This window comes from Patiria miniata, unplaced genomic scaffold (genome assembly GCF_015706575.1).
Source record: "Patiria miniata isolate m_02_andy unplaced genomic scaffold, ASM1570657v1 HiC_scaffold_22, whole genome shotgun sequence".
Lineage (NCBI taxonomy): Eukaryota > Metazoa > Echinodermata > Asteroidea > Valvatida > Asterinidae > Patiria > Patiria miniata.
This window is the reverse complement of record NW_024037061.1, coordinates 17162551-17173873: the sequence shown is the minus strand read 5'-3', so window position 1 is coordinate 17173873 and position 11323 is coordinate 17162551. Positions and strand designations below refer to the sequence as shown.

At 40.7% G+C, this 11323-nt stretch overlaps 1 protein-coding gene and 1 long non-coding RNA gene across 2 annotated transcripts; one reads left to right on the top strand and one right to left on the bottom strand.

Moving 5' to 3' along the window:
* LOC119730442 lies at positions 1–4255 on the bottom strand. Its single transcript, XR_005271374.1, has 3 exons — positions 4146–4255; positions 1869–2053; positions 1–60 (listed from the first exon to the last, which is right to left on the bottom strand). It is a non-coding gene; the product is annotated as an uncharacterized LOC119730442 (long non-coding RNA).
* A 288-nt stretch (positions 4256–4543) lies between these two features.
* On the top strand, positions 4544–10908 carry LOC119730440. Its single transcript, XM_038203329.1, has 6 exons — positions 4544–4649; positions 5837–6038; positions 6508–6698; positions 7528–7735; positions 8552–8742; positions 9734–10908. Exons 1-6 carry the CDS (start codon positions 4635–4637, stop codon positions 10478–10480), a joined length of 1554 nt encoding a protein of 517 aa, XP_038059257.1. The 5' UTR covers positions 4544–4634; the 3' UTR covers positions 10481–10908.
* The last annotated feature ends 415 nt before the right edge of the window (positions 10909–11323 follow it).

The following is an 11323-nucleotide window of genomic DNA, read 5'->3' as shown; positions in this document are numbered from 1 at the left end:
CAGCGCCAGTCACTGGTACGTCAGAGGTGCTGGTGGAATGGTTATCTTGTGGGTCGAGGCCTAATATACAAAAACGGACAACTTAAATTACCAACTCCAATCATAGAAAATAAATTTAGTTTGATATTTTTTAAAGGGAATGTACATCATTGGCTTTTGCTGTAATGAACTATTTGAGGGGTTAGTATAATACATGTAGATCAAATATTGTTACACCGACATTTTTGAAGTTTTGTGTTCAAAAATGCTGAAAAAACCAAGAAAAAAAAATACGTTCAAGTAGTCTGGTTCCCTGACTCCACTAAAGATGAAATTGATCAATTTAAAGATGCCAGAAAAATGTAAGGTAAGGGAACCAGTCTAGCTGGCCTGCACCCGTTCAGGAACATGTAACCAATAGCAAACAAAATTTGGACTAAAAAAAAGGTAAATTTGGAGCAGTAGTTAAAAATAGTTAGGTTTTTCCAACAATGGTCAGCCGACCACCGTTGAAAATTTATACAAAAATACCACTTTTCTTGAAAATGACTTCACACCTGGTGCCATAATTTTACAGGATGCTTTAGACTGTCATTTACCAACATCCTATTAAGGTATTTCGTAAAAATTTGGTCGTTTTGTTTTTTGATGTTTGCAAATGTTGTTTATTCCATTTAAGCATGAGATATTTTCTAAGTTTAATTACGAGTTTTCAAGTGAGACACTGCACAACAAAATCAGTTCACAATAACAACCAGATCAATAAATTTTGAATAAGAAGCATTCCAAAGTTGAATAGTCTTAATATACACTGTAACAAACCCATGGATATTTGAAAAATCAATGCTACAAAATATGAATGTCTTTGTAAAGTTAGAGATTAACCTGTATATATCTTAATTTGGATGGCTCCCAAAAATGACCCATTTCTACAGTTCATATAAGCTGCTATTTTGTGTGTGTGTGTAATTAAATACTACCAAACACAAATAATGCTTTGTACTATCACCATTCTGATATTTGAGCTGGTATGGTTTTCTGATACTTCATCACAGAGCTGACATACCGACGAATAAGCGAAAACCCTGTTTCAAGTAATTCGCGTTTGAAGTTGGACATTTTTCTGGGCGTCATATTTTACCCTTTAATGTTTCGATAATAACCCTTTTAGTGTACATGTATATTCGAAATAAAATAGGAAACGTAGTATCCATCAGGTTACTTATTTAATCAGAGAAGTTGTGCGATATGATTTTATTTGATCGTAAACGTATTCGTCAGTTTGTCAAAGTACAAATTATCTCTAATAGCCGGTTGATCTTCACACTGTGTGTATGCTTTTCGTCAGTTTGTCAGACACGCGCGCAATCCGACAAACTGACGAATAACATTCGTTGGTACTTTGAACGCACATCTTACATGAGCTGGTTACCAGCGAAATGTTTGTATGCTATTCGTCAGTTTGTCGGATCACGCGCGCACTAAAAATAACAAAATCTCGAAATCACCAAAATGGTCGATTCGCCGGTATGTCAGCTTTGCGATGACTTGATACTTTGTTGATGCTTCGTAATATTTTGATATTTCATTTTCCTTTTTTTTTAAAATGTGTTTTGGATTAATTAATCAATCAAAAGAATGTTTTAAGATATGAATGGCTTTGTAAACTTTGCATTCACTCATCAGAAATTAATAAGTTTGACAGTTCAACAAAGGTGCAAATGTTTACAAAATTGAAACAATGAAACTGTTTTGCAGCAAATTAAGTCATTTGGCCAAAAAATATCAAGTAATTGGCAAGAATGGAGGAAATCAAATGAATGGGATTACACTTAGCTGACCTGGCAAAGGGGCAAACGTCTTCACCAAGTAAAAGAATAACAAGTCACCTTTGGATTTGTCCTCTTTATCTTGATTGGGAATAGCATCCATAGTGATGGCCACATCTGTTGGCATCTTGACAACATCACCCTCCGTAACTGTGGTTGACGTTACCTCCCCAGTTGGGACATCATCAGAAGTTGCTCCCTGCTTCTCATCCATTTTGGTGTTATTACGTTGGACCAAAAACACACTGGATATATAAAGAAATTGCACATAAAGCAGTTGCATACTATTGAAAGCCATGACCAGTGGGATATCTAGGGGGAGGGGTCGAAATTTGAAATCACAACGCGCACCTGAAACTAGTATGGTAACTACTTTGTGTACATGTCTCTACGCAGTGTGACGTATATTTGGATACCAAATATTAAAACGTTAACGGAGAAAACACTTCAAATTTTTCAGACCAGTCTCATAGGGTTTGTGCACCGGGTGTCAAGTGATGTCCAGGTATGGAACTCTTTCCAATAGTTGTTCCCCCAGCTCTAGCTTGAGAAACTCTAGTCTGAAAATTTGGAACTCTCAATACTGTCTATGAGAGTTTTTTCTCAATCTCATAAATAGGTTTATACACATGGTCCATCACGCGGTGATCGCTATCTTTATTTTCGTGTTGCGTTTTGTCGTTGCCATCGTCATTTTACCCCAAAATTTCCCTCAAATATTCAACACTGCCCTTTATCTATGACATATAATTATGTTCTTAAAGTCGCCAACTTTGAACTAGTTTGGGTGGTCACATAATTTTTCCAAGAGGATGCGGCTTGATGTTAACATTGAAATTTTGGCGATCATGAAGTGTAGGGCCCTAGCTGGAGTTACCCAGCCCTGAGTTTTATCATTGGGTTGTCATCTGGGGCTGGAGCGAGTTTTTCTCGTAACTTGTAGTATAGGCAAAAAAATTTGGAAAATGTTCAATTTTGTCCCCGTTACACACTAATTGCAACTGCAACTCACCCCAAACTTGCCTGGAATAACCATTACACAGGTCCTTGAAGTAAAAAACGATCCACGATGAAGATTCAGCCTACAATTGCAGTGAAAACAGGAGGAATAACCGCTAACCTGACAACCTTTCAGGCATGGCCAGGACCGCAATTGGTTTGTGCACAAAAAAAATTGTGTACAATGAATGGCGGTCGATTAACAGGCACAGCCACAGAGAGCGATCGCTGTTAACTACTCGTTTTTGCCGGCTGCGCTGGCTGTTGGCGCATGACGTCACGCGGAAGCGTAACACCCGATGACTGTTTTATGCACTATTGGTTGCGGTTCCAGCTGTGATGCGAGTGGTAAACCTTATATTAGTGCACAAACCAATTGCGGTCCTGGCCATGCCTGAAAGGTTGTCAGGTTAGCGGTTATTCCTCCTGTTTTCACTGCAATTGTAGGCTGAATCTTCATCGTGGATCGTTTTTTACTTCAAGGACCTGTGTAATGGTTATTCCAGGCAAGTTTGGGGTGAGTTGCAGTTGCAATTAGTGTGTAACGGGGACAAAATTGAACATTTTCCAAATTTTTTTGCCTATACTACAAGTTACGAGAAAAACTCGCTCCAGCCCTAGATGACAACCTAATGATAAAACTCAGGGCTGGGTAACTCCAGCTAGTAGGGCCCCTGTTTTGTTTTTATCAAATTAGAGTAAAAAATGTTTTTTATTGCTCAAAAATCACCTTTACAATTAGCTTGAGTAACTCCAGCTGACATGTTCCATATTCATTCACATGTGAATGAATATGAGCATGTCAGCTGGAGTTACTCAAGCTACTTTACAATCAAAAGCAGACTTTTCTCAATTCTAATGACACCCGTTTTGCAATTTTGAACAGACTCTTGGGGTAAAAATCCTGATTTTCCAGCACAGTTTTTGCCCTGCGATTCAGCGCGCAGTGATCGCCATCCTTATTTTTGGGTCACGTGTTGTCGCCGTGCTGTCATCATCATTTTACCCCCAAATTTCTCTGAAAAAAAATCAAAACCCTGCCCTTTAATCTATGACATACCTGTTTATTGAGAATGTCGCCAACTAGTTTTGTAGGTCCAATAATTTTAAAGTGGATTTTGTTTCCTTATAGGAACCGGGCCCTACACCACACGATAGCCGAAATTTTTAAGTAAGCATCTCAAACTTTTCACGAATTAGATACAACGCTATTTAACGCAGTACGTCTACGGCTACTTCTGCAGTACGTTTCACTAAATAAAATAATGCAGATTTCACCAATAGCTAACCAAATTAATGTTACCATTAATTAAAACAAACTTATCTGCTGATACTGACGTAATAAGAAAGTTTTCAGCCAGTCGGGAAGAATTCGGGGAGCGCCAGATTTACAAGAGTCGCGTGTTTATGTTGTTGAATGCTGCCCTCATGTGTCGCGCGATATACGCGATCGATTGGCAGCATGCAAGCCGTTTCGAAACCTCGGCCTTCGTCGCAGTGTCGCAGCTTCATCATTGAACTGACATCCTTTTTAAACAAGATGCATGCGTCTCCCGTAACGGAAGCCCCAAAAATACTTACTCGTCTTTTCTTATTTGACAACCCACGCTTTCTGAGTAGCTGTGTGGAAATGACATATTCTTCTTCAAATTATTATAATAGACGAAGCCGCCTTGGGAATGAATCGAATTTTGGAAAACCCTTTAAACCCACGTCTTCTTTTTTTCTCCCTGGAGGGCGCTGTTTACGCTGAACACTAGTTTTTCCCCTTGATTTTTCCCCCAGAATTTATTTAGGTGATTATTCAAGACAAAGGAGTTGTTGAACATGGCTATTCATGTGGTAGGTACCCAAGAGATTCTAGAAAATTATTTATATTTTTTAGTTGGACATCTCGTCGTAAAAGTAATTAAAAAAAAAAAAAAAAAGCAAAATGTGAAATCGCCCAGTTTCCGGACACTTCACAGTTCACTGTTCACAATATTGAATGCCTGCTGATCGCTAGTGCTAGTAGGAGGCTTTTTGGGAAAGATTCCCATATCTGGCCATCTCTAATGTTTTCCTTCAGTGACCTATCACTCAGCCATTAGAAGAAATTGATAACATCATAAATATGTCCTAATAAGTCAAATTTAGCAGGGAATTTATTGGGGTATTTACTGAGAAAACACTTAGATATTTTCAGACCAGTCTCATTGTGCACAGGATGACATTGACAAGTGATGGCCAGATATTGGAATCTTTCCAAAAAGAACATGCTTAGGGGGAGTTAGGGTCCTGCTTTTTTTTAAAAAGGAAGGGAGGCCTTTTTTTTGGTCCTCCAAAATGTTTGCCCGACCGGGTTTTTTTTCAAGATGGCTGCCAGTTGGTTTTATGGCTGCCAGTTGGTTTTTTTTTTAAAGCCCGCCATTGGACTCAGCAAATTACTTAACAGCTTTATATCGAAATATATATATAAGCTCCATGTATATATAAGCTCCATGATGTAACAGATACAGTGTAAGAGGCCAAACTGATGTCACTGTTGAACATTTTTTTAAAGATTTCCATATACGAAGTTCACTAATTTTCCTCTGTATTGACTAACAAGCCCCCAGATTGCAATTTCATGTCATCAAGGTCAATTTGAGCAGTGAGAAAATACAAGCATTTTCTTAGAAAACACTTAGAATTTTTCAGTCCAATCTCATAGGGTTTGTACACAGGGTGTTGAGTGAACTTCGCATATGGAAATCTTTCCAAATTTTTTAAAAGTTTGGTTTAAAAAAAAAAAAAGGAGCCTGAGGAGGCAGCCTCCAAAAAGGAAGCAGGCGGGGACGCTTAACATGATTTTGTTTTTTTATTCGGCCTAATTTGTTCCGCCCCCCTCTCCACTTTGAACATTTCTGTGAAGATTTTGATTGAGTAGAAAATGAGATTTTCCACTGATTTTATTGGCATTGCCGTTTTATACATTTACATATTTTTTGTTAAAATCATACAAATTTGACTGTTGACATTTTTTCTCAATTGTTTTTTCGCAATTGTAGGCGCATCCATCAGTGCGGATGAAAGGCGCTGAGGCAGACTGGACGCCCATACAATGCACAGACAGGGAGTGTAGCCACTCCTTGATGAAGGCTCCGCATCTGCACTGTCCATTCTGCTCTCAGGACAGTCTCTTCACTGATGAGATTCTCCTCAAGGCGCACTACAGGGTCAAGCACGTGGATAAGGGCATCAACTTTGGGGGTGAGTTTGCATTTGGGAACAAGACCAAGCTCTGGCATACTTGTGACTGGATCCCAAGAAATAAGTTTTAGGTTAAGGACAATGTTTTCACTTTCTCTTCACGAGTCATGCTACAAGATGACTTGTGGTCCGTGTTTGTGAAAAGTTTTGTGAGTGGAATTAAGTCGAAGGGAGTGGACAGCATTGGCATTTGTTGAAGTTTTATGAAATTGACAGATACCTGGGCTGGTTATTCAGTGTTCGATAGACCTAATTGTCACAGGCCATGCCCAAGCGCCGGCTGTGTCTCGGAAGAAACTTTGCATCCCTGCCTGAACAAGAGTCCTAACTCAGGTCAATAGCTTACTTGTGCCTGTTACAGCAAGAGAACCATATAAAAAGATCCATAGTTCATGTTTTGTCAAAGTGCATATGGCTGTCAGCTTTTGTCAAAATTGTCAAACCAATCTTCTACTGTATCCCTCCCCAGGTCTTAAAATATTGCGGTGTTGTAGATCCTGCATCGTCCACGGCATCATTCACGAGCAGAAATGCTTCAAGGGTGCCCACTGGCACTGCTACCACTGTCGCAACGGGTTCAGCAGGAGGGACGAGGCTATGAAGCACTACCAGCAACACTTCCGTAATCCAGAGACCACAATACAGATAGTCATTACTCGGGTACAGTATGTCATGGTCAATTTTACATTCACGTAACTTCAGTCTATTCCAGTGGGCACATCAGACTGCATATACAATACATGTCAACTACAATTAAACTGTGTCAACAGTGATAAGCTGTTAAACACTGGCACAGGTTGGTCAAACTACCATGGTTCACTCAGAAACTGTTTCAAATTGCTGATGCTTGAATTCCAAAACTCATTGGACTTATTTATAGCTTACACCCAAACAGAACGCAACCCATGAAACCCCAACGGAATGTGTTTTGTTGGAATCTGTTGGGATGGGTACAGTACCCCTAAACTTAGTCAGAAATATGTGTGTGTGCCGTTTCCCATATGGTGTTGGAATTTGCCAGGATGGGTATGGTTCCTAGTAAATCATGCAGGGGATTTAGGGTTAAAAGACTCTCTGAAATAAATTTCACAATCAAACATTTGACTCAAGTATCCATTCTTTTGAGAATGATTTTTGGCTGAAAAGTGTTTGAAAATGCACTTATTTTTAACCTTCACAGTTTCAGTGCTGCTTCACGACAACTGAGTATTCCGTTATTGTGATGTAATGGTCCCCTTTCATAATCTGCATGAAAAAAAACAATGAAATAAATTTAATCAGTTGAAATTTATGTACGTTGTGAGCAGGTATGGTAGTTCTACAAGGATTTGGGTGCATTGTATCAAATGCCAACACTTCGTGCCTTTTAAAATAATTAGGTCTGAACCAAATTTATCACTGTACGTTTGTGTCGTAAATCTTTTGCAACCCTGCAGGTTTTGTCTCATTTTATCATCCTCTACCACTTCACTCCACCATTTTTACCCAGGATGTCAACCAGATCTTCACCACATACACCGACCCAGCACCCAACAGTGCCAGCCTTGTAACACACCTCATAGTCCCCCAGTCACAGCAGCCATCGGAGACGGACACATCATCCCCGAGCTATGAGCAGACTGACGGGCAGCAGCCGCAGATCGAGTACCAGTACGCCTGCATCAATGATCCAAACCAGAGCACTGCCAATGGGGAAGGTAAGATGGTAAGAATATTAACCCTAATCCTCCAAGATCCTTCAGCATCTACCCAGAGGTCAGGGAGGAAAAGGCCACCAGCAGTGAAGGATAATTAGAAGAAGCTGAGTAAAAGCCAAGAGGGAAGCATTTGATGCAAGGAATAAATCTTCCCCCAACCCCCCACTTTGTTTTCAATTGATATATCGTGAATCCATATGGAAGAAGGGAATGGGTGGACAACAGCATGTTTAATACAGTTGTCTTCACTCCTGCACTTGTTTAGTCATTAAAATAAACAAAACAACCACCAAAAATTCAGGATTTTTTAGGGGGTTGGGGCGGGTGAGGGCCCATATTGACACAAATTGAAATTACAAGGTGCAAAGAGTGTGCCATTGGTGTTATTTAAGTTGATGGATTTTGGAGGATTCGAGAAGGTTCAAAGCAAAACAATTTTGAAAGCTGACTACAGTTAATTAAATATTGGAATTTGTCCTTCACCCTGCCCACCTTACGTTAGTAATAAGGTTACAAAGTAGTGATTGCTTGCACCCAGTTTATATGTATAAGGAATAAAATGTCCTTGTCACACACTGCATCACTTGGGACTTCCTTGTCTGTATCTTCTTTTTGCCGCTACATATTATCTGTCCCCATTCAAGCGCAACATACATGGCAACCTTTCTACTCCGTAAATTCCTCCCGTCTTTTCACCTCTTTGTGTAGCCCACACCTGGAGTGACCTTGTTCTGAGGGACTTTCATTAGCACAAGAATCACTATCCAGGACAATTACTCAACCTTTCCCTCGACCGTTCTGTCCTCTCATAAACAGTTGTCTTTATTGAGATACCAGACGAAGGAAGCAAAGGGGATTTTGAGGGCGAGACATGCTACACAGAGCACAACTTGTCGCTGCTGCTGCAGGAGAAGGAACGTCTGGAGAAGACTCTTGAGGAGGAGCGGACCACGTGGGCCCAGACAGAGCACAGGATGAAAGGCACTATAGAAAGGCTTCGTACAAAGGTAAGTGGGCGTTCCATCTGGTCTTGGTCTGAGAATGAGTTTGGATCTTGTTCCCTGAATGCAACAGGTACCAAGGGCGTCAATCGCTTCTCAAAAGTGGGAGGGGGGGGGGTGGACATACCTTGATCAGAACTAATACGGGCACGAAGCTGAATATTCTAAAAATTTTGGATTCTAGACTTTCTGTGTTGCAATCTGAGGCAATTTCTGACCACTTTCTTTTCAGCAAAAGACCATCAGTTAAACATCATATTCGATTTCGGAATCATTGCCTTAGCTATTCTGAGCTGTGGAATCAAATGTGGGCTACACTTCTTATTCGGGGATTGAAAAAGTGGAGGGGGGGGGACTAATGATATGATATATTTTTTAAAAAGGACATGTTTCCCCCCATCCCCCAGTATCAACACCCCTGACAGGTACACATACCTGACAAGTGTGGTCAAGCCACTGCAGTACCAGAGGACGCTGTCAACAAACTTGAATCAAATTGCACCACAGATGCTCTACACAAGGATCAATTACTTTTCCCAAATTTCTGGTTGTAGGCGAGGTGTGGCACTTGTTTGTCATGCGTGCACATGCGCGAGACTAAGCGCGTGAATGCGTTCTTTCAGTGGTCAGATTTTTGTCAGGATGCCAGCTGTGGGCGATCATGGCGCATGTGCATTGTTCTACATTTTCTATACGTATTCCTATCAAATATGATAGAAATAGACCAACTGTTCCACACATTTTGTACACAAGCTCAGATGAGTCGTTTATCCTTGTGTAGAGGATCCGTGGTTGCGCTCGTACTCTAGTTGCACTCATAATTGGGCAACAACATATGTGCCTCCGTAGGCAATCATGCTCGAACTGCACTGAATGGACATTTGGCGTGTGCAGTCATGGTTGTGATTGGTTACACATCATGGGGCAGGGCTTAATGGTCTATTAAAATTCCATCTGTAAACAAATAATTTCTCTGCCCATCCTTCTTGCCCTCCAGGTTGAGTATTTGTCCAACACAAACACGTCACTCAAGCAGCAGCTGTCCATGATGCACACGTCCAGTTTGAAACGTCTGACCAACGACAGCGAGAACCAGTCCATTTTGCAAGAGTTACTGCAACACATGTCTGAGGAGCACACCCAGCTGCTGCACCACCATCTAGCACAGCTGCGGCTGTACGCTCAGGCCTGCGCATTATCCAAACCAGCCCCCGAGGAATCTGCATCCAGCGGGTCTGCAGTCTTGGTACCAGACCTGGCCGACCAGTCACAGGACATCTCACACATGGCCATGATGTCGTCCTCGGAGGACACCATTGGGAACATGGAGCAGACAGTCGTCATGACGATAACGTCGGAGGAGGATTCAGAGCCGCTCGGCAACATCGTGGATAACCCCGGAGATACCGTGGGACACGAGGCCTTGACTTTGGATAAGGACGTTCAGTTGTCACCAAATGACATTCCGTACCAACTGACAAGTGAGGGACTGTCACCAAGACATGCCACCTCTGAGTCGGGTCACATTTATCAATCAGGTAGAACTCATCCACGTCACAATACAGGCTGTGATGTCATGCAACAGGATTTTCACAACAACAAAAGTTTGAAATTGATTCTTTCCAACAGCACGCCAAAAATATTCTGCCCCAATGGCTTTGACACGAGAACGAATGAAGACGACATGTCAAATGAGGAACCACCATTAAAACGTGGGAGAACTAACAGCCTGAAGGCCACTTAACTAAATAAAACCTGACATATTTTGTAAACAGTGTACACTCAGTGTTGTCTGAGGGCTTAGTTGGGGGGGGGGGGACTTGAACTAATGAGTTGAGTCTTCATGGAAGTTTGTCTTACCTGAATGAAAAATGTTACCAAAGAAACTGACCTTGGTCTCTCCTATCTTTTCGAGTTCTCGATGGGTAATCCCGAATCCGCTCAGTGAATGGGCGTCGTTGTAGGCCCAAACAGATCCATGTAGGTCCTCAAACACTTTACATCTATCACTGAAACATAAACAATTATGATTTATTGGCTCCTATGTATAAAAACTAGCATTTGCTTTTACTACGTATTTTTAAGCATTTACTTTGATTTGCGTGAATAAAAAAAAAGCAAATGCTTTCTCTATTTCCTTCAAGCGAAAATATTTGCTTTTTACTTTTTAACTTTTGCTAGACTAGAAGTGGGGACTGGATTCAACTTCAAAATATAAAGCCGTTCAATTGACCTCAAAATAAATAAAATTTATAATCTAAAAGTCCCACAGTGGGACTTGAACCAGCAACCTTCCAATTTAGAGTCAGCAGTCCATACCACTTGACTAAGCACAAATTCACATCACTTAGTGGTTACGAAATTCACTATAAAGTTTCAATTGACCTAAAAAGTAATAAAATTTCACAAACTGAAATTCCCACTGTGGGATTGAACCTGCAACCTTCAGATTTAGGGTCAGCAATCCGTACCACCCGACTAAGCATAACTTAACACTTTTTTTGCTGTTACGAAATTAACTATAAAGTTTCAATTAACCCAAAAAGAAATAAAAGTTTTCAATGTAAAATTCTCACCCTGGATTTGA

Excerpts from the sequence above, each read along its gene's own strand:
- LOC119730440 (XM_038203329.1), top strand. Across the intron at positions 6,039-6,507 it reads TAAGGGCATCAACTTTGGGG|GTCTTAAAATATTGCGGTGT; the intron begins GTGAGTTTGCAT and ends ATCCCTCCCCAG. Across the intron at positions 8,743-9,733 it reads TAGAAAGGCTTCGTACAAAG|GTTGAGTATTTGTCCAACAC; the intron begins GTAAGTGGGCGT and ends CTTGCCCTCCAG.